Consider the following 23,720-nt stretch of genomic DNA (forward strand, 5'->3'; position numbering starts at 1 on the left):
ATGTGTCGGCCGAAGGCCTGAGGTCCCGGCAGGCCAAGGCTCAGGCTTCGGTCCTCGCCGCTGGCATAGCATCCGCCACGACGAGGGTGGTAGCCGCGGCTAGCTCGCTCCCTCGTATCGTTGCGGGCACGCCTGCGGGCGTCGAGGGTGTCGCGTGCGTCACAGTTGCGGCCGAGACGCTCACGCACCGGGACCGCGATGCGCAGCCTGCCGCCTTGCGGCGCCTGGTGGACTGACGCGTCCTTGTCGGGTCGCTCTGAGGGCGTGCGCTGGCTGACGTTGAGCTCGCGTCGCCGAGACAGCGAGCTCTCGGCCTGCTGCGCCGCCGCACGCTCGAGCAGCGTGCAAATCTCGCGGTGGGCCCGACGATCCTCGGGCGTCGTGGGCCCCGGAAGCCCACAGAGTAAGGCCGCCGCAGCAGCGATGTTCTGGCTCGCCCGGGCGAAGTGTGGGAGGGCTTCATCGTCCACGATGATCCTCCGGTTCACGTCGCGGGCCATGGCGCGCGCGCGCCCACTGTCTTCGTGGCGCTCGATCTCCCGATCGAGCTCCACGCGTTCCTGCTCGAGCTGGAGTCATGCTTCTTCGAGCTCTAAGTGTCGGGCCTTCAGCTGCTCCACCCGCAGACGGAGTGGGGCCCCCGTCTCCCCCTCGACCTCGTCGTTCGTCGGGGTAGCCTCCTCTTCATGGACGCTTTTGACGTGTCCCTCGGGGGTATCTGCCATGAAACACTCACAAGAGGGGTGATGACTCCCCTGCTGGAGTCAGAGCCGGAGGGCAACTCCGATTCTTCAGCGAGGTCGTGAAAAGACTCCACGACATATTTGGTCATCCCCACGAACTCGTCGTTCGCGGGGGATGGAGGCGTGTGTTGCGCCACAAGCTAGCCATCGGTCTCCGCGGCGTTGCGGAGACCGAACAGGAGCGCTATCGGGGCGCTCCGGATGAGTTATTCCGGAGAAAGCGGCTCCCCTCCGGCAAGCTGCGCCATGACGTTGACGAACGAGAAGAGGTGAGGTGGCGCAGGTCCTCCCGAGACGACCGAGGTCCCAGGAAGACGCCGAGCTGACGCTCAAGCCTCCCGTAGTTGAAGTTGAGGAGCTGGTTGCTTCCGGGGGCGCGGGCCTCCGGGGCGTGCAGCTGCAGCTCCTCGAGCGCCTCGGCGATTGTGTCGAGGCCGGCGGAGCGAAGAGGTCGGACGGCGGCGGTAGCCATCACCAACTCTCCCTCCGTCGTGACGATGAAATCCAAGTCCCCAAAGCGCACGTGCGCGCCCGGGAACCAACCGAGGTTGTGACTAGCCATCAGATGGCTAGTGTGGATGTCGAGAAGCAGAAACGGCCCGTACCTGGCACGCCAACTATCGGTGTTTCGAGTTACCACCGGCTAGTAAATTTCTAATATTGCGCTTCTGGCCTGGATGGTGTGCTAAGAGGACACAATGTTTGTTCTAGTTCGGGCAGAATGTCCTTACGTCCAGTTCGTTGCTGCTGCTCGTGTTACTAACACTGAAAGTTCATAGTAGGGGTTACAAACGGACGAGAGAAGAATAGGTCCCAAGTCTCTGATGGAAAGGGTGAACGGGTGCCGAGAGCTCGGTCGCTGCTTGGTTGTATGTTCGGGGTTCGGTGAGTTGATCGGATTCGAGTCTCTTGTGGTGTGTTGCGATGAGTTTCGATCCCCTTAATGGGACGACATGCTTTCCCTTTTATAGGCCAAGGGAAAGCAGGGGTTACAGCGAAGGGAAAAAAGGAGCATCAGAAGGAGAAGTCCTCCAGGATCGCCGGGTCCTTCTCTTCTATGCGGATCCCACCGACCCTGTAGATGTCAACAGGGACAGCTTCACGGTCGCGGCCCTGTCCGTCACTGGCGCCATGCGCAGGCGTCGTCTCCCGGTCGTGGCGCTCCACTCCGTCCTGGCGGACGTCGTGGCGAACTGACGCGCCTTTCAGTGTTCGTACGAGGGTTAGGCAGAACAGCACCGGTTCGCCCGACGCTATTCCTGATGTGAATCCTCAGTTATGGTCCGTCACCGCCACGGGTTATATCGGGGCGTGCCGATCACCTCCCTGGTGTTAGAGCTTTGACCCAGGCCCATACGCTTGGACCTAGCCCTGGGCAAATTTAACCGAGAACCGAAAACTGAACCGAAAGAACCGGAACCAAAAAATTCGGTTCCTTATTCGGTTCCTGATATTGAGGAACCGAAATAACCAAAGAAAATTCGGTTCCTACTCTCGGTTAACCGAATTAACCGAAAGAACCGAATTACATGAATTATACTTCACTTACTTTTATTTTGTAGGATTATGTTTGGTTTATGTGTAGTGTTTTATATTTGAACTGCTATATATTTATGTTACTATATTGCTATTGTTTTCTTATATATTATTATTATTAAAAATGAATATAGTGTTGCATAAATTTATCTTACAACAAGTATATTTATTATTGTCTTGAGGTCTTCTAAAAAAATTCGGTTAGTTCGGTTAGAACCGGAACCGAACCGAAATAACCGAGAACCGAACTGCTCGGTTCCCAAAAATTTTTGGAACCGATCGGTTCCTGTTTTCTAGGAACCGAATTTCATCAATAACCGAGGGAACCGAATCGAGAACCGAACGCCCATCCTGACTTGGACCTGGAGTGGTCAGCGACGGTATGGGTCTTCGTCGAACGAGACGGAGCCCGCGGCCTCGGTGTCGGGCGAGGCGGAGCCCGCCCTCAGGGGTCGGGCGAGGCGGAACCCGCGGCCTCGGTGTCAAGCGAGGCGGAGCCACCCTTAGGGGTCGGGCTAGGCGGAGCCACCCTCAGGGGTCGAGCGAGGCGGAGCCCGCGGCCTCGGTGTCGGGCGAGGCAGAGCCACCCTCAGGGGTCGGGCAAGGCGGAGCCGCCCTCAGGGGTCGGGCGAGACAGAGCCCGCGGCCTCGGTGTCGGGCGAGGCGGAGCCCGTGGCCTCGGTGTCAGGTGAGGTGGAGCCACCCTCAGGGGTCGGGCTAGGCGGAGCCACCCTCAGGGGTCGGGCGAGGCGGAGCCCGCGGCCTTGGTGTCGGGCGAGGCGGAGCCCGCAGCCTTGGTGTCGGGCGAGGCGGAGTTTGCGCACCTGGGGATCAGTTGGAGCTGTAGTCGCGCTCTTGACTGCTCGGACGAATCAATGTTGATGGTTATTAGCTCCTCCTCTTCGGGTACCCTGGTATTGGTCCCCGACACCCACCTTGTCCCCAGACCAAACACTACCTATCTTTTGACACATTCAAGAAATAGATGTTTTGAGTTCTGAACTTCTGCTACAGTATGCTTAGGCAGGCCTAGGAACCCCCAAGCACACTTAAGCTCTAGGCAGAAGGTCACCGCTCACTTAGCGCCTAGCGCTTTTTGGAACCTTGCCCCAAAGAGGTTGTGTACTATTGGTCTTATTGCTGTGAACTTAGCTCGGTGTGGGTTGTGTGTGCATTTTGTGTGGTATAGTAGATTTCAGTATTCCTTGACAAAATGACAGCTCTCCTGCGCCGTTCGAGAAAAAAAATACCTTTTCTGATTGTAATTTTCCTGTATGTCTCATTAGCCTTTTAATTTTCTTGCGACGAGCACTTCGACTCTCCAACTGACAAGGCAAAAATACAAAGCAAAGTGAGATACAAATGTTAACTAAATTAAAATATTTTGGCATAACTGTTACATCATAAATTAAGAACTGAAATTTCTATATTGATTAACAAATCAAATGAAGGGTAAATAGAACAGAGTAAAGCCCAGTATCAAATCTTAATCAAGCAGAGTCAACACTAGGCATATCAAGAGCTGCATTATGACTCATGCATACCTTTTTTGTGTCACTTTGAGCGTTATAGTCTACCACCTTTGCCTCACATTTCAACTCAGTTTGATTGTTCCTAAAAAAAACATAATATGAATTGCATGCAGTGATATGATAGAACAAACAAGGACCGATACAGTATATAAGCCCTTATAGACCCCTGCTGTGGTCAATATATCCCTACATCTCATTTTTGCTTACGGACCATGCCATGTACAAACACTCCCCAACTCCATAAAATGACAAAATAAACTTAACATGCGGTTTGCCACTCCTGTCGCATTCACTCACTCCTCACATGTCCTCGTGTTATGTTGAAGACTATCCTGTGTGGTCTTTTTTCATGAGCATGTCTGGTTCAAGACTGATCTTACCACCACTATACTTAAGGAGCACAGCGCAAAACACTTTTTGATATAACAATTGATGAAATCATCATGACAATGAGGCAAATTTGGGAAAGAAATTGGAACCTTTCACATTTTTAGAGCATAAAAAAGAGCCTCTGGCACGTAGGATTGCTACAGATATAACAGTGGACCACTGCCTAAAAAAGTCAAATCTGTCTTCATTCGAGCTTGGCAAAGTTTGCCCATGAACCAAACAATGCAATATTACAAAAAGCAGACTCTTATAAACAGGGTTCTAAGTAGCTATCTATAGATCTTTACGGTCCTTGTTGTGAAGTGGCAAAAACAACAGGAACCCTAAATATCTACACTTCTACAGAATAGCTAGCTATGTTTACACTACATAGTATAGCTGCGCAATAGCCTTTCTGAAGCTATACTAGGAAGCCACGAGAACCACAATTTAAAGGAGTATACTGATTTACACCATTCTAACATACACAAAATTTACTTATTATTATGTTATGCCAAATTTTTGAACAATATTGTGATTTATTGAATTGTTCTTAAGATTAACATGGTTGATAACCAAAACAGAATCAAATACAATGCAAAATCGTGATAAAAGTATCACTGAGATCAACTATGTCATTTGTAAGATAAAAATATATTATGTTGGTGTGGCTTTCCATTAAAATCTTGTTCATATTAAGACTGTTACAATTAAGGATCTTGTAGACATAACCAACAAAGTGGATTGCCACATGTTGCTGGCGCTCGAAACTTCCTGGATATGACTTATGATCATTTGTTTTCCAAACAGACAACTAATTTGCATTTCAAAAACAGAAATAACAAGTTTTGAATCAGAATTTAGCAGAAATTAGGCATTAAAGGAGAGGCACTGGAAGTAGGAAGCAACCAACCCAACATGCTATTAACCTAAACTCTAGAATAAGTGATAACTAGGGTTAGACTCGCTAGGAACGAACTGCTACATGTTTTTAAAACAACACATAACAACATGAAGATAAACAACACAGGAATACAATTCAAACTGGTTATGGTCAATGGGAACAAAACTAAAACTATTTCTCAAACCAGAGTGCCTTATAAAACTTAAAAGCAGTAACTGGCATATGCCTTGAGATAATACCCCTCTGATTTTTGCTGCTCCACCAAGGTAGTGGTAGTTTCATGTTGTGGAGTTGCTTTCTTAGCTTCAAAATCAATAACTGACAAGTTCAACTTTTTAGATTCACTCTGTTCCTCCTTGCTGTAATCTATCTGCTTTCCAGAATTTGTCACCTTCAGCCTTTTTCCCCTGCATCTAAACACCAATGAAAAAGGATAGACATATCACTTAACAGAATATAGATGCAGACATCAATAATTGTTTCATGATTCTAACAGAACTTTCATAAGAGCGCAAGTCAGACTATTTGGGTGAGTAAAGCTGGTTTTGGGGATTCAAGAACTCATATAACCCAGTAAACCAGAAAAATGGAGAAGGCGTCCGACCAAAGTGATATTTCATAGTTGGAAAAGAAAAATGCAAATACTACAACAAACATATAGAAGCATACTTTGAGCTCTCAGGTATTTCTGCAATCCCATCACTCCACTTCCTCTTCGAATTTGTCTCATTGTTTTCTATGCTATGGCTAGCAGTGGCATTTTCTTCAAGCTGGTGATCATGTGCCTCTTCTTCTTGGTGTTTACAGCCATCCTTTTGATCCTGGATTGCAAGGATTCTGTCATCAACTGGAAGTGGCCTCTTCTCTATTATCTCATGATCTTGAATACAGTGCACATCATTGTGCCCTACCTGCTTCGTGCAGGATTTTTGTTTAACCCTAGCAATACAAAAGAAAATTGGGGATTGTTGTCATCATTTCTGTGAGAAGTAGCCCACTGTTCTGTACTAAAGACATGCATGATGCAAGGAAATATATAATCAAATATAAGGGATGATTTTTCTGGTAGCTAAAAAATAACTGAGCCTTTCAGTGTAACCTTTTTTATGAGCCAAGAAGGTATTACTAATTCAAATACACCATCACTCATTCGATACTGCAGCTCTATGTTACCACTCGACATTATCTGCTCTTCCGTAATATACAATGACCCACCTTTGACTTCAAAGGAAATAGCGACACCATATCATCCAGATTGCACAGTAAGTAACGACGGAATGAAAGATAATAGACAGGAATAAATCAATCAAACATCCTAAGCTCCTACTCATGCTACCCCTCTTCCCGATAAGCCCTTTCTTCTTCGCCATTGACTTTAACACACGATCGCCATCAACACACCTCTGCACCTCGCTCACTACAATGATTCGACAACCCTACTACCATTCCCGTGCGGTAGGTGGGCTTCATGTAAGCCCCTGTTTAGATCCATAGAGCTAATAGTTAGCTGCTAATAATTAGCTCCTTTGGATCCAAACAGGTCTAGCTAATAGTCTAGTTAATTTTTAGCTGAATACCCAACTAACAACTATCTCACTAGTTGGGCCAAACAGAGTTATAACTATTAGCAGCTCATGGATCCAAACAGAGATGAAGGTGATAACATAGATTTTAAGCATACGATCCGATGTACAATATTGCTTGCCATATGGATGTCCCTGATTTTCCAAACAACTATTATTCTGGGACATAACAGATTCACTAGTGTTTATATCTGTTTAGTTGTTTACTTACCAAGATGGGAATGGTACAGAATCGTGGTAATGAAACCTAGCACCCTGGAGGGCTCAGGCAGATAGATTCCCAGGCATCGATCTGCACCCCAGGCGACCGAAATCAGACGCCTGGGGATGCAGGTGAGCCAATCTTGCCTGAGCTTGAAGCAAACATGCCCAGTGCATTTCACATAGTTCTCTGGGTAGACACAATCCCACATCCCCAACCTTTCCTCTAAGCCAAGTGCCGAAATATCAAGATGATATAGTGGGAAAAGGGGATGACAAAAGATATCGAAAGAACGAATTAGCTCACCAAAGGCAACAGTTACCTTATAATATCGTTGTCCCTGAAGATGCAGGTTGACTCAAATGGTGGCAAGGTAAACCCATCCATCTGCGCACAAGAGACCAGTTCATTCATGATTTATGCACAATGCTCGTCTTTGTACAGAATATAGATATAACAAAGAAATGGAAGGGAAAAATCAGGAAGAAATGAAGCATCAATGGTCCACACGGAAAACCCTCAAACATTGTTGTACGAAGCCATTGATTTTGGGGAAAACCCGCAAGAATGAAGCAATCAAGGTTTCGGGGTAGGGTACCCCTGCATAAATGGGGAGGGGGGAAAGAGAAAGGGGACCAATAAAGGAAGAGAGATGACCAGGCGACGTACCGAGAGCACAACGCCCCGCGGGCAGGTGCGGCGGAGGCGGAAACGGGCTGCGACATGAGCGGCGAGGTCGGCGACGGTGGCGAGCTCCGGGCTAAGGAGAAGCCAGCAGCGCCGAAGGCCTTCATCCCTCTGCACACGCCGGAGGAGGCGGCTGTTTTCGAATAGCAGACGGAGCCTCACCGGGGCGGGCGCCGCAGGCGGCGACCTCGCCATTGGTGGGTGCCGGCGGTCGGGGGAGGAAGGGTTTTGGGTTTCTTTCCCAACCTTTTTTCCTCCTTGTTTCAGTTTCAGGGGTTTGGATTTTGGTGGAGCCGCAACCAGCCCCTCGTACATTCCGGTTTGTTTGCGTGCATCGATTGATCGAAGGTCGATTTTAATGTAGTTTCATACCATAAATAAGGCTATAAACACGTTGAAGACTGAGGTGAACAAGACAGGAGAAGCAGAGTATAAGCTTATAACCAAAAACTAAAAAACTTTATGCGAAAGACAAGTAAATCATATATTAATAGTGAAGTGCACGAGAGACGAGTGATATGAATGAGTTGAGAGATGGACTGCAAAGATAGGTATTATTAGCCTTACTCTCCATAAAACTCTCCCTCTCTTTCTCTTTATAATTAACCAGTTAAGTCATCAAATTTGTTGACGTGTTACGTTATTAAATGCAAATAAAACTCAGATGAAACTGTCACTAATACTGACCTAAAATACACCTTCTCTTTGTTTATCTGAATGAAGTAGAGTGCCAAAAAAAAGTGGCTCCTCGAAAATGAAATGGGATCTTGTTTTTTCTGTCCTAGATTTCATGTCGTAGACTTGGGCCATGTAAAGGGTTGTTGTGAGTGCAAGAGACATACACTCTGTTCGCTTGATCGTATCAGCTATGCTTATCAGTCATGATACAGTGTTTTTCTCTTATAACAAAACAGCATTAGCCGGCTTATAAGCCACAGAAACAATAAGCAAACAGGGTGCTAAACGAATAGTTGATACAGATGGATTTATTTGCCCTGGTGGCTCTGGCTCTTCGTTGACAAACAATGTATCAGCACTGTTTACCACCGTAATACGGGGGTCTTTTAAGTTCTGAGACGAAAAATAAAATGAGGGAGAGGTGAGCCACGATTTCTAGCTCCTCCGACTTTGGCTCCTACGTGCTATAGCATTGCTATAGTGGTTCAGTAGTGACGGAGCCAGAGTTGATAGTAGCTACACCAAACAACCAATAAGGTGTGTTTGGTTGTCGAATGGAGGTTGCTCTCTCCGTTATAAAATAAAGGCATATCTCATACTTCAAGGAGTCTATCAATCTAAAGTTTGATCAAATATATACAAAATCATTAAATTAATTATGTCATATATTTTCATAGTAAACCTATTTTGAGATACAAATATTAATATTATTTTCTATAAGTCTAGTTACATCTAAGTTTTGGACGAAGGGAGGATTGTATATCTTGGGTGAGGAGGTGCAGGCTTAGTGGGACCTTATTTCAGAAAAGAGAGTGTTCAGTGAAGTTGAATGAGTAGATGAAAAAAAAGTGATGCTATTTCATTGCCTGCATGAGTTAGATGCAGCATGTCTGTACTATGAGACTTACGACGGACCACACAATCCATCCCTACATCTACTGGGTCTGGCTTGGTAGTGAAGCTCAAAGTGATGGCGAGTGGACACAGCAATTGGGCATACAATGCACGGGCAGATGCAAGAAGCTACAGTGGAACCATCCATCCAAACTAGGGATGAAAACGGTACGGATATTTTCCGACCGTATTTGAAACCGAATACATTTAGAGGGGTTGAGATCTGTCCGTATCCGAGTCCGGATATCCAACATCCGATACCGTATCCGTATCCGAATACTCAAATCGCATATTTATGATGTAGATATCCAATCGTATCCTATCCGACATAGTTGACACTATCCTTATTCGAATCCGAATCCGGACAGAAATATGAAAACAAATGTAATATCGGTGATATCCGTCCGTATCCGATCCGTTTTCATCCCTAATCCAAACACGTTTCTTCCCAAGTTTATACACATCCACTTGTGCAGGTTGGCTGCATGCAGCCATCCAAACACCGCTCGACATGCGCGTTCCGCAGCTGGAGCCGAAGCTCTCAGGCAGAGCCAATTTTCGTGACTCCATATGCGTACACAAAATGGCTCTGGCTCCATATTTTACCGCCCAGAAGCGTTCCTCTATGCGAGGGCATTCGGTGTGGCTCGACCTGCTCCACACATGGAGCCGGTGGAGAAGCCTATGTGAGAGCCGCACAAAATGAGCCTAAACCTGTTCCTATCACTTTTTGTCTATATGTTTGTTCTTTTATTGAGAAATAACTTGATTGCCTAATTGTTTTATAGGAAAAGAAAGGAAAAGTCTAGTACTTTGGACTCTAATAATACTCTAAGAAGACATCAACAACAATATCTACATCTTTGACCACATAATCTCCTGTTAGTCGAGGGCCAACAATAAAGAGGATGGCAGCTTCTACTTCTACTCCAATCAGTACAGGGCCCACAACAAGGAGCAAGACAACATCATTAGAGATATCACCATGATGCATCGCGGGAGGCTCATCATAAACTAGGACTTTAGATGCATGTGCTACTTAAGGCACAAGTTAGGCCTTTTACTATGTCTTCAAACTACTGCTGTAATTTGATGGGGAAAGCTTGCTCTATGCTTATGTAATTGGATCAAGGAAAAGAGTTAAAGAAGCAATTTGAACAGATAAAATAATAGAACAACGATCACATTCACAAATCACAAGGATTGAAGCCAGTGACCATACCCTATGAATTAGTGATTTGGATTTGGTTTTAGCCGTACATTCAATCCTACGATTATTGTTTATTCCTTGCAAAACACAAGCTGCCCCGTCTCCTAACGATGCCTTCCCATCCATTCAATTTGTACATAAACCTGATAGATCATTCTTTGTTTTTGTTTTCTTTATGTTACAACACTACCGAAACCATCTATATGGTATTTAGGCCCTCTTTAGCAGGGCTATTCCCGGCTCTGGCTCCATGCTACAGTGTCAGAGGAAGCTAGAGCCGGAGGAGCTTAGAAAACGTGATTTTTTTTGCTCCTAGTTTATTTCGTAAGGATAGAGAAAACAACTCCCTGCTACAGTAGCTAGTTTAGGAGAAGTCAGAGCCTGTAGAAGCCTTGCCAAACAGGCTCTTAGCCAATATGCATAATTGGTCGTTTGTATGGCATATATTTCATCTGCATAGTGATGGTTCTTGACACAACAAGGAAGATAGCTTAGCCAATCGATAGCCAATTAGATTTGTTCCTATTTTGGGTTATGAATAGAAAAAACTAAAGAAAAATAAAAAATTTAATGATTTTTTTCCAAAAAATCCAAGATTTATTTAATGGTTGATAAGTTAAAGAATGAAAATGTGGTTTTATAAAATTTGTACAACTTAATGAAAATGTCATTGTTGCATTTATGCCTTTGAATTAGTTTTGTTTTGTGGGAAATGAATTTCTTAAAATTCGATTAAAGACACGAATAGGTTTTGTTCCATTTTCAAAAATAAAACTTCAGAATTATGTTTAGAAAATTATATAAAAACAAGTTCAAGTTTGAAAAAACTTTAAAATGTATTTTAAAGATGTTTTAGAGCATGTTTAGAAATAGGTTTTAATTTTTAAAATGGTTTAAAATAGAGAAGCCTTTTTTTAGAACAAAAAAGCCTTTTCTTCTCTTTCTTTCTTTCTTTTTTTTCTCCCCTATTTTTGACCCGCCCCAGCTCTCGGCCCAGCTCGTCCGGGCCCATGGCAGCGACAGCATCCGCCGCAGGCCTCCCTCTTCATGGGCCGGCCCTCCCTTGTCTCACTACCGCGTGGGGCTTGCCCGCCAGCGCCCTTCTTCTCTTCCTTCCTGTCCCGCCTTCCGCTCGATTCGACCTGGATGTCTAGAACCCAGGCACGCACGGCGAGAGGACTTGGAGAGGACGTCGCCCATCTTCACAGAAGCCCCGGGCCCATGACCTTTTTCCTCCACACGGGAATCGCCCTGGAGTACCTCATCGCCTCTCTCTGCTTCCAATCTGCCGCCGACCTTGGCTTCACCATCAGTCGTCTTGAATACGACCAGAGCCGCGCCACAGGAGTGTGCGTGAAGGGGCTTCCCTTCCCGTGAAGGTGTCGGCCATGGATTGGCGGACATGGCCGATATGGTATGTCGAGCAGGCGATTCCGTGGTTGGGCGGGCATCCTCGCGCGGGCGGTTGGACGAGCGAAATGGAGCGGTGGAATAGGGATCGGGGGTGCCTCCAATGACGCGGCCTGGCCTAGCAGGTGCTGCTCCTCTACAGCCAGTGACGGATCTAGGATTTTAATTATGGGGTACAGACCTAACCTACGTGACTTAATTTGCCGATAATATATGCCACCAAATAAAGATAAAATAGTTTAGGTGTATGGACCTAAGGATTCAATTCCACAATATTATTCATCACCAAGCATAAAAAGTATTTTATCGATGAGTATATAAAGCAATTCATCACTAACTTCATTCATCACTAACTTCATTGTTGCCGATAATACTTTCTCTATTTTAAATTATAAGACGTTTTGGCTTTCTAGATATATTGATTTTGTTATATGTCTAGACATAGTGTGTATCTAAATACATAGCAAAATGTTATGTATCTAGAAAAGCCAAAATTAACCCTACTCAAACTTCATAAACTTTTTCCAAGGAAAAGAAAAGCTCAACTTAATGTCTTTACCTTTTCTAATTTGTTCCATCTTTTTTTAGTGTTCTGTGTGCATTGGTACATTGGGTTCAAATGCTACTATGGTATTGTAGAGTGTTTTTTTCCTCTTGGATGATGGATGAGTACTTGGGCTGAAAATATTTTTTGAGGAACCGGCAGGGAAGCCCCCTACCTATTTTTTTTCTTTTTTATATATGTATGAACAGGGGTACAAGGTACAAATGTACAAAGATAACAAAATACAAGGCTTGTAAAGCCCAAGAGAAAAAGAGAAACAACACCATAAGCAACTATCTCGCCACAAAGAGAGGATCAGCAATGCTCTTCCTAGCTTTGATGCAAACCAAACTAAGATCTTCCCTGAGGGCTGCTCTCCATTCAACCAGTGAAGTGGATTTGTTATCGAAAATAATACCATTTCTAGCTTTCCAGATTGTCCAACAAGCTGATATAAAGATCGCTCTGAAGATATGGTTGCCAAAATCAGTTCGAGCTTGGATGACCATGTCCAAGGGCTGTAAAGTGAAATCCCAGTGTATGCCAATCGAATTCCAACAGGCTAAGCTAAACCGGAACTCAAAGAATAAATGAAAACAAGTTTCCTCTGGCCCATTAGTGCACAAGACACAACTATAATCATCAAGGTGCATATGCTTCCTTCTTAGGATATTCCTTGTACCAGCGGCGGACCCAGAAAATATTTCAGGGGGGCTGAACAACACTACAGGGGTTCCACTGTTGCGAAATGGGTCCCCACCGCTGTGTCCTGCCCCTGCCTGGTACTAAGCCTATCCTTGATCAGCAGCCAAGCAAAGAATTTATGTTTACCAAGATTGCCTGATTTCCAAATCCACTTGAAGAGAGGAGTGGCCTCAATTGTTCCTTGGAGGTGATTATAGGCCTCTTTCGAAGAAAAGACAGGTCCCCAGCTATACTTCCAAGTGTCCTGTTGAGTTTGATCCCACTGTCGATCAAGAATAAGCTGCTGAAGTTCAAAAAGCTGATCTGATAGAGGCAAGAAAAAGGATCTGTTTAGGTCATTCTCTATATAAAACTGAATGGAGCAATTCTTCTTTCTAGAGAATGAGAACAGGTGGGGTAGGCTAAGTTCCAAGACTGTGCAGACCAATTATCACTCCAAAGTGAAACAGAAGCCCCAGAGCCTGGATCACAAGAGGCTAAAACCTTGAATTTTCCAAATAATTTGATTATGTCCTTCCACCAAAAAGAACCACAAAGGCTTCTAGCATGAGGGGGGATGTTGGAGTTGTGATAGAGCTTGGCCCAAGTCAAATTGACCCATGGTGCATCAGCATGATTGTAGAACTTATCAAGAAACTTCATGAGCAGAGCTGAGTTTTGGTTCTGTATATTGATGATCCCAAGTCCACCCTCCTCCTTAGGTCTACACATTAATTCCCATGCAGCCAAACAGGTGCCTCTTCTACTTATGTCACCTTTGCTCCAGATGCAGTGCTTTCTAAATCTGTCAATTTGGTGTATGACTGAAGGAGCAATCACCAGGCTACACATGTAGTAGGTTGGCAAGGCAGAGAACACAGAGTTCACTAAAACAAACCTGCCTTGGTAAGAAAGAAATTTACTAACACCAGCCGGTCTTTTTTCCATCTTGGATAAAAGGGGAGTGAACTCATGGATAGAAGGTCTGGTATGTTAGATAATCTACTGCTACCTTGTGTGAACACAGCAAGGGAAGGCGGCGCCGAAAGGCCCCCTGCTGTGATACTGTAGCCGCTGCAGGTGTAGGCGCCGCACGGCTCACTTACAGCACTGTAGGCACATGCAGAGGCCAGCGCAGAGTCAGCCCTGTATGTTATCTAGTCACTGTTACAGCATGTGCGTTGTACTAGGACTAGATGGATAGAGTTGTATAAATAGACTACCACGGCAACTCACCTCGGACGTGTGGGCGTCGACCAGGAGCAGCGGTGATATCTGGACTCTGGTGCCAGTAACCACATGATGGGCTCTAAGGCATCCTTCTCCGAGCTCGACGATGATGTTACCGGTACGGTGAAGTTTGGTGACGGCTCAAGGGTGGCTATCCAAGGGCGCGACACCATTATCTTCAGGTGCTAGAATGGGGAGCACCGCGCGCTAACGGATGTATATTACATCCCGCAACTGCGTTCCAGCATCATCAGCATTGGTCAGCTGGATGAGCGCGGTAGCGAGGTACTGATCAAGGACAGAGTCCTTATGATCAGGGACTGGGAGCAGCGACTTCTCAGCTAAGGTGAAGAGGTCCCTGAACCGGTTGTACCTGCTTGACCTGAAAGTAGAGCAACCGGTGTGCCTAGCGGCAAGGCACTCCGAGGAACCATGGATGTGGCATGCCCAGGTTTGGACATCTCAGCTTCGACGTGCTTGGTCAGCTGAAAAATATGGTCCTGAGGGCTACCCCACATCAAGCACAGAGGCGAGCTATGTGATAGCTGTCTGACCAGGAAGTAGAGGAGGCTACCTTTCCCAAAGGCGGCCAAGTATCGCGCGAAGGACGCTCTCGAGCTCGCCCACGGCGACCTCTGCGGGCCGATCACGCCATGCTACAAACGGTGGTCGGTGGTACTTCCTCCTACTCGTGGATGATTGCAGTTGCTACATATGGCTACAACTCCTGACGAGCAAGGACGAAGCGGCGACGGCGATCAAGAAGTTCAAGACGCATGCGGAGTCTGAGAGCTGGCAAGAAGCTCCGCGTGCTGAGGACTGATTGCGGTGGTGAATTACTTCGGTGGAGTTCGCTGCATACTGCACGGATCAGGGTGTGGGGCAACACCACACCGCTGTTGTACTCGCCACAATAGAATGGCAGTGGTGGAGAGGCGGAACCAGATGGTGGTCAGCATGGCCCGATCCATGATGAAGGCCAAAGGCATGCCGACAAGGTTCTGGGGAGAGACGGTGACCACGACAGTGTTCATCCTCAACCACGCTCTGACCAAGACCCTGACGGGCAAGACGCCGTTCGAAGCTTGGTATGGGCGCAAGCCGAGCATGTCCTTCCTCTGGACATTCGGCTGCATCGGCCACGTCAGGAAGACGAAGCTGAACCTCACCAAGCTGGAGGACAGGAGCACACCAATGGTGTTCCTAGACTACGCGGAGGGTACCAAGGCGCTTGTCTCGCGCGACATCATGTTCGACGAGGAGGTGGCTTGGGACTGGAGCAGTTCGAGCACAGGGGAAGCTGGCGGCTTCACCAGCATCTTTGACATCGAGCACTTGGTCATCCATGGTGATGGAGACGCTGGGGAAGAGGTGCCGAGCACTATGGGAGGAGCGCCGAGCACTCCAGCGGTAGAGCCGAGCACTCCTGGGGTAGTTGTAAGGTCGAGATGGCGGACTAGAGGGGGGTGAATATTCATTTCTAAAATTAATTGTGTCAGCTAACCGAAACAAGTGCGGAATTAAGACTATCAGTCTAGCCAAGACTACACCCCTCTATCTATGTTCTCTAGCACCTTCCAAAGATACTAATTAAGCAACAAAGGTACCGGGCTAGCTAAAGCTCACCTAACCAATTCTAGGAGCAAGGTCACACAAACCTATGCCACTAGTACTTTAAGCAATAAGGGAGCTCCTACACATGCTAGTAAGCAAAAGCACAAAGCCAACTAAGCTCACTAGCAATGCTCAATAACAAGGCAACCAATGCAAAATTAGAGAGCGCAAATACTTAGCTACACAAACTAAGCAAAGTGACTAACAAGGTTATACAAACCTAATTAGCCACGCAAGGGAGCTACTTCTATGCTATACAAGCAAGAAGGTAACTAGTAAGCTACACAAGCTAACTAATTACAAGAGCAACTACACAAGCACAATGTATATGAAAGTAATTACAAGCTTGTGTAACGAGGATGCAAACCAACAGGAAGAACAAGGTTGACACAATGATTTTTCTCCCAAGGTTCACGTGCTTGCCAACACGCTACGTCCCCGTTGTGTCGACCGCTCACTTGGTGGTTCGGCCGCTAATTGGAATCACCCGCCAAGCCCGCACATCGGGCACCGCAAGAACCTACCCCTGAAAGTGAGGGTAGCTCAATGACACGCACAACTAGAGTTGCTCTTCGCGGCTCCCGCGGGGCGAGCATAATGCCCCTCACAAAGCTCTTCTCCGGAGCACCGCACAAGCTTCTTGCGGGCTTCAATGGAGACCACCACCAAGCCGTCTAGGAGGTGGCAACCTCCAAGAGTAACAAGCACCACCGGCTTGCAACTCGATCACCTAGTGCCACTCGATGCGATCTCATGATGCAATCGCACTAGAATCGCTCTCTCACACAATCGAATGATCACTATCAAGTATATGTGAGATGGAGGGCTCCCAAGCACTACTACACAAGCTACCAAGGCTCTAGTGTGCTCAGCTTTCGGCCCAAGGACAACCATGGCTTCTATTTATAACCCCATGAAAAAATAGAGTCGTTACCCTGTCACTGGGACAAAACTCAGGACGACCGGATGCTCCGGTCAGATCGACCGGACGCTAGACCTTAGCGTCCGGTCGTGAGATGCATGCCACAGTGTCCCCTGCTTCAAATACAGTTCGACCGATCTCAATGGTCATATGTTGACCGAACGCAACAGCTTGAACTGACCGGATGCAGCAACCCCAGTGTCCGGTCATTTCTAGTAAGGTACCAGACATGACCGGACGCGTCCGGTCGGTCGCGATCGAACGCTCCACCAGCGTTCCGGTCACTTCCAGCTTCTCTGCTCTGCCTACGTCATCACACGTCACCCTGATCGAACGCATACGGCCAGCGCCAGCATCCGGTTGATGACCGATGCTTGCCCGCTGACTGCCACTACTGACCGGACAGCTGGAACCCAGCGTCTGGTCACTGCGTGATCAGAGTCCGGTCCACTCTATGGGACCCTATCTTTTCTATATAGGGTGCCAGTGGCACCGTCGGACTGTCCGTACTCTACGGGCGGATACTCCGCCGGTGGAGTTCCTAACCCTTCTCGCCACCATTTCATCGCCAAGTTGATCCACATCAACTCCAACTCCATCTCCTTTGTAAATGTGCCAATACCACCAAGTGTACACCACCATGTGTATGTGTGTTAGTATTTTCACAATCATTTTTCAAAGGATTAGCCACTCAACTTGCCACGCCACTCAATCCTAGCGATGATGCAAAGTTAGATCACTCGAGTGGCACTTAGATGACCGATATGCAAACAAGTTTGCCCCTCTTGATAGTATGGCCATCCATCCTAAACCTGGTCATCAACTTCTCTACATACCTATGACTGGTGAAATGAAATGCCCTAGGTTATACCTTTGCCTTGCGCATTCCATTCCATCTCCTCCAATGTCGATGCAACACATGCACCAACATGATAAACAATGATATGATCCACTTCATATCATCACGTGATCATATTGGTTCATTCGATCTTGATATCACTTGCTTTTCACCGTTGCCTTCGTCCATCGGCGCCAAGTTTTGCTCAAGCTTCACCGCCACGCTGGTCCATCACTCCAAAGCCTCTAACTTGCCCTTCACTGCTTGCAACCGATCCATCAAGCCAAGTCTCATCTTGATCTTCTCCACCTTGATCACATGACTCAATGTCATGTCTCATAGTGCAATGAGCTCCTTCATCATCACATGTGTTTGCTTTACAACATCTCCAAGCCATTTTTCACCTTCATGGCATATGTTGCTCACACATATGTACCTGTGGACTAATCACCTATGTATCTCACATAAACACAATTAGTCCACCTAGGTTGTCACTCAATTACCTAAAACCACACAAGGACCTTTCAATATCCCCCTTTTTGGTAATTGATGATAACTCTACAAAGATATGAAAATTACGCTCTTTTGGATTCATGTTGCTTGCCCAAGCAATTTTACCATGTGAAAATGATTTTGGACAAGTACCACAAACCCGAGATGGTAGTATTAGCTCCCCCTACATATGTGCTAGAGTGTTTGATTTGAAGGTCGCACATATGCATAGAATAAAATTGTGGGAGAGTAATTACTACAAATTGATGCTAAGGTGTATAGAATAAACCTTTGAAGCGTGTACCAATCGAAGTTGCACCTTTAAGTTCATCCTTAGCACCATGGTTAGTTAGATATCACTTGGAAATAAAAGCACTAGATACCTTGTGAGATCAACATTAAAAGCAAGGTACTAGCATTACTTGAAAAGCATACCAAGTGTCTAGCTATCATCCTATGCATGCTAGTTATCAAATCATCATTCAAGTTCTACAACTAGCATACATCACACAAGCATGCATATTGAATTTGAAAGCTTATGCAATGCAAGCAAGCACATGAATATGCACATATCAAATGCAATCAATCAAAGTTCATGAGCTTGCTCCCCCTACTTGTGTGCTTCTCTTGTCCAAGAATTTTGATCCATCTCTTTTCTTCAATGTTGCTCCCTCTTTGTCCATGTCTATGTCTGTCGATGAAATATGGCCGGCAGTCTACCTAGGGGTATGCCCAAGGTAGTAGATTATCAGCAGACAGATGCGTAAGCTATAAACAAGATGGTAACGCAAGATAGATACGAGGTTTTATCCAGGTTCGGCCGCCGTGAAGGCGTAATACCTACGTCCTGTGTCTGATTGTATTGCTATATGTCAATGAGAAATGTTTTTGAGAGGGGTCCCCTGCCTGCCTTATATAGTCTAGGGGATAGGGTTACAGATCTAGAAACTAATCCTAACCAGTTACAATTGCCATAGGTGGCCGGATAAGGATCCCTATTCTAACTGACCAGGATCTTGCTTGATCTCCAAATCTGCCTTGATTCCTTGCACGGGACTCCGAGCAGATTGGCCGTGCCGCACTTCGTCTTCTAGTGGGCTAGACCCCCTGGTCCGGGCCAAGCCCAAGCCTAGCCATCAAGGTATAGGGGTTAATACCCCCACAATGTCCAACCTCTACTTCTTTGAGCTTTTATATCTTATCTCTCCCCCTTGTACAATCTCAATCTCTCCCCCTTGTACAATCTCAATCTCAAAGCTTTCGTATCTTTGTACAATCTCTCCCCCTTTGTCATCAATTTCCATAAAAGGTGAGCTTCTTATTGATGCAAAGGTATACGTTTGGGGTAGATGGTTGAGGCTTGAATCTTGCATTTTTTATGGACATCACTTGATTGTTGGAATGACACCACTTGTAGATACCACTTGTATCTTGTGTAAGGCTTCTTGAGATACCACACATAGGATCTTAATCTTGATACCAATTTGTGTGACACCTCCCCCTATGTGATAGCATGGGTCATCCATTTGATACACTTGAGCTCTTGTAGGTGAGGGATGCATTCTTCATTTGATGATCACTTAAAGTTGAGGATCACTTGTGGAACCATTTTCTTGCATGATTGATATTATGTGTAGATGTGATATCACTTGAAAAAATCTTCTAGTATGGAACCACTTGTTGGATTTTTCAATAAAAACCTATTTCTTGAACATTTGCTATCTTCATGAGTACCACTTATAGGATATCATTTGTGAGTTGATCTAGACATCACTTGTAGATTCTTGATGAAATACTTGAGTCTAGATACCACTTGTAATAAACAAACTAGATATCCATTTACATTGTTGTCTTATGCTTGTACTCTTATTACTATCATGAAGCTTCTATGATTGACTTGAACTAAAGTGGTTTGCCAAAGCTTTCAAGTCCGGTTTGAACTAATGACAAACTTCTTCACACCTCTTGCAAGGGTTATCTTGCCAATGTTGTACTTGTCACTTGTTAGCAATCCAAATTAGATCAAGTACTTGGGATCACTAGCTCATGAACAAATTCATATACTAACCACTAGATCAAGTAATAATTCAAGCAATAGTGGTAGGTTATGAATTTAAACATTTCATTTGTTATGCATGATCCTATGAAGCATGTACTATATGTACTAACCGCATACTAGTAAGGGATGAAATGATCATGCACATTACAATGATACCTTTGCTATGTTGGAGTAGAGGATAGTCACATAGATTCCAATTCATTACTCCAATAGCAATGTGAAATCTAATTATAAGCTTGGTGAAGACCAATAGATACCGTTTTGAATTTCATTCTTCACCCATATGAAATGAATACCACTTATGATCAAGTGCACTTTCTTGTTGTGGTTGGCTTGCTTCATCTTTTGATCAATGCTTGCATGAGAGTATCAATGTAAGAATACCACTTGAAATATCATGACTAGCTCTCTTTTGGGTGTTGCTTGCTTTTCTTGATCAACCCTTTTGATTGCTTCAACTAAGCATCTCATATATTTCTCGGATCACCACTTCCATGTTAGCCTTCCAAGTACCATACTTGGTTTACCTACACATAGGCGGCAAGCCCCTACACTAGGGAGAAGTGACCTCTCTCCAAGAATCATTCTTGATACTCACTTGAAATGACTTGATTGATTGATCCAAGTGATGGACTTAACTTGGTGAGTAACCTTGATTCCTTCTTTAAGTCGTTTTCTTTCTTCTTGTTTAAATCCTTTTCTTTCTTCTTGTTTAAGTCCTTTTCTTTCTACCAAATGATTTTCAATAGTCACTAGAACTTAAACTTCAACTTCATCTTGAGTTTGATCTTGATCTCTCAATTTGAGTACCGAATGTGTGTAAAGTACACTCCACAATCAAATGGCCTTGTACTCTTTTCTTGTCATGCTTATAGATCGTCTCAAAATCAAGCTTAGGTGCCTCAATTACTTATAAATATGTTTCCAACTTGAGGACCTTTCAATCAAAGTGACTCTAGATCAATTCAACATTTGTCACTTTTCTAATAGATTTTGTACCCTTCAAATGAATATGCATATTTCCTAAAGTACAAATCCAAATACCATGAAATTTAGTGGAGGTGTGCATTACTAAGTTATCTAGTAGCTGTAAAAATTTGAGCTTCATTTGACTTCTAGATTGCTACCAGATTTCAATTCTTCCACCACTGCTATATGCTAAAAACAGCTGCACTATAGCTGACAAGATCCGCTCCAAAACCGAAGCTATTTCTTATCCAATCCTCATGAAAATTGTACAGCATATTATACCATAAGTTTAGAGCATGTATACCAATTTTTATGCCAATCCAATAAGTGTTGTTTACTCAAACATGGCTAAGATCACAGCTAGCTCAGATTCTCAATTATAGGACATATTTCAACAATTGAGCTATACTTCATCAAATAGTGAATCAAACTTGAAACTAACTTGTTTGAATACTTCCATAAGATATATATCCATTCAATCCACTTACTAAATGTCATCTTATGAATTTATCCAACACAAATCAATCCAAACTTGATTACTAATTAATTATCCATTCAATCATCTTATAGCAAGCAACATTGCATATTTATCCAATTTAATCAACTCATATGCACCCAAATGAAATGATCAACAAGTGATATACCTTGGTTAGCTCATGATCATCCAACTAGCAAGCTTCAACTCAATTATTTGCAAGTCATCAAATATATCCAATGAATCAGCAATAACTTGAATTATAGCACTTGAATGTTGATAGTACTTGGACTTCACTCAATTTTCATTTGGCATTGGGTTTGGATGTGCACTAGGCTTCATATCTTGACTCAACATATGATGATCAATATGAAATCAATTGAATCAAGTCTTCAATACCAATGGTACCTACAATCAATCATCCACTTTTTGATGGTACCCAAACAAGTTTGGATCCTCTCAAGTTAGGAGCAACATACTTAGGCAACGCCTTAGTATAAGTAGCGGGATGTTTTGCAATAGTAACCATAGAGGTACCATTACCATCCTTTCTAAGCACATTATTATCAACAATTGAAATAGGCTTAGAAATGTCACCTAGGGGACATGAATATGCCATGTGTCCCCTTTCTCGGCATGAGTAGCACTTTCTCTTTGCTTGAGCTTTCTCTTCTTTGCTCATGTGGTACTTCTCATTGCCTTCGCCTCTCATGGATTGCTTGAGCCTTCTTCTCAAGCTTGGTAGGACATTTAGAGGCAAAGTGTCACATACTTTCCACACTTGAAGCACTTGATGTGAGCATAATCTTTCTTCTCATCTTCATTCTTGCTCATCATCTTGGCATCTTGAGTTTGCATTGGATGCCTTGCCTTTCCACCCCTTCTTATTTTCTTCTTCTTCATCATCAAGTCACCACCATCTTCATGATTGATCTTAATTTGCTCTTGAGGTGTCTTCTCTTGCTCAACTTGTGGCTTTGGTTGAGGCTCTTTTAGTTGCTTCACCAATTGCTTGGTTGGGCACATTGAGGTAAGGTGACCCCAAGTGCAGCACTTGAAGCACTTCACATGCTTGAGCCTCTCTTCTTCTTTTATCTTCTTGAGCTTCTCAATGTTAGGGCAACCATTTGTAAGGTGTCCTGCTTTATGACATCGGTAGCACATGGTATGAGAGAGCTTTCTTTGTTGTAGCTTCTTCATCTTTCTCTCTCTCTCTCTCTCTTTCACCCTTTGTCATCTTCTTCTTGAAGCCAAGGCCACACTTATCACCATAGTTTCTTTGAGTATTCAATATATGCTCAAATGTGACTTTTGAGTTGTAGCACCTCTCTAACTTGTTGCTCAAATTTTTCACTTCAGTTTTGAGCTCATTGTTCTCCTTCAAAAGGTTAGTCTCACAAGACATAGAAGTAGAATAAGCATCTATTTGTGAAGAACATGGCATTTCTAATAAATCATCACAAGAGGTGGATACATGCTTCTTGCCTACATCACAAGGGTTAGCAACAATTTGTGATTTATTATTTGATCCATGTGATGAGCTCTCATTATTTTTAAGTTTCTTTGTAAACATTTTAATAAGAGAAGCATGTTGTTCTAACAATTCATCATGAGATGCAAGTAGTGTCTCATGATTCAATTTTAGCTCATCATGTGAAGATTTATAAGCATCAAGTAATTTCTTATGTTCTTCACAAGAGTTCTTTAGAAATGAGTTTTCATTTTCTAAGTTCAATGTTTTAGCTTTCTCATTTTCTAAAGACATGGTCATGCTAGCAAGTCTACTAACAAGCTCATCATATGAATCAACATGATCAACCACATTATCATTTGTTACCTTGGTGTCACCTTGTGACATGAAGCAATGTAGTGATGTAGTTGGAGAGCTTGTAGTAGCATCTTTATCATGGCTTGAGCATGAACCATCATCACCATCAAATGTGCATGGGGTAGCATCATCACTTGCAACACTTGTGGCGTCATCATCAACCTTGTCAAATGAACTTACAGTAGATCGATCATCATCATCATCACTTGACCATGAGGTGGAGCAATCTTCCATAATCACCAAATTGTGGTTATGCTCAACACACTCATGCACCTCCTTCTTGGGCTCATCCTCCTTCTTGAATTTGCCATCATCCC

The 23,720-nt window shown here is 44.5% G+C and overlaps 1 protein-coding gene across 2 annotated transcripts in view; it reads right to left on the minus strand.

The window, feature by feature from the left end:
• LOC136497373 (coilin-like) overlaps window positions 1-7,880 on the minus strand; it is a 29,590-nt gene extending 21,710 nt beyond the window's left edge. The window contains exons 1-6 of one of the 2 annotated variants that reach the window (XM_066493167.1): window positions 7,539-7,751; window positions 7,192-7,256; window positions 5,754-6,023; window positions 5,324-5,497; window positions 3,824-3,893; window positions 3,530-3,604 (exon numbers count right to left, since the gene is read on the minus strand). In XM_066493167.1, the coding sequence (XP_066349264.1) occupies window positions 3,530-3,604; window positions 3,824-3,893; window positions 5,324-5,497; window positions 5,754-6,023; window positions 7,192-7,256; window positions 7,539-7,751 (867 nt within the window). Of the gene's footprint in view, window positions 1-3,529; window positions 3,605-3,823; window positions 3,894-5,323; window positions 5,498-5,753; window positions 6,024-7,191; window positions 7,257-7,538 lie in introns of both variants that reach the window. The other variant, XM_066493166.1, reaches the window with a different exon arrangement.
• Between the last annotated feature and the right edge of the window lie 15,840 nt (window positions 7,881-23,720).

Source organism: Miscanthus floridulus, chromosome 12 (genome assembly GCF_019320115.1).
Source record: "Miscanthus floridulus cultivar M001 chromosome 12, ASM1932011v1, whole genome shotgun sequence".
NCBI classification, from domain to species: Eukaryota; Viridiplantae; Streptophyta; class Magnoliopsida; order Poales; family Poaceae; genus Miscanthus; species Miscanthus floridulus.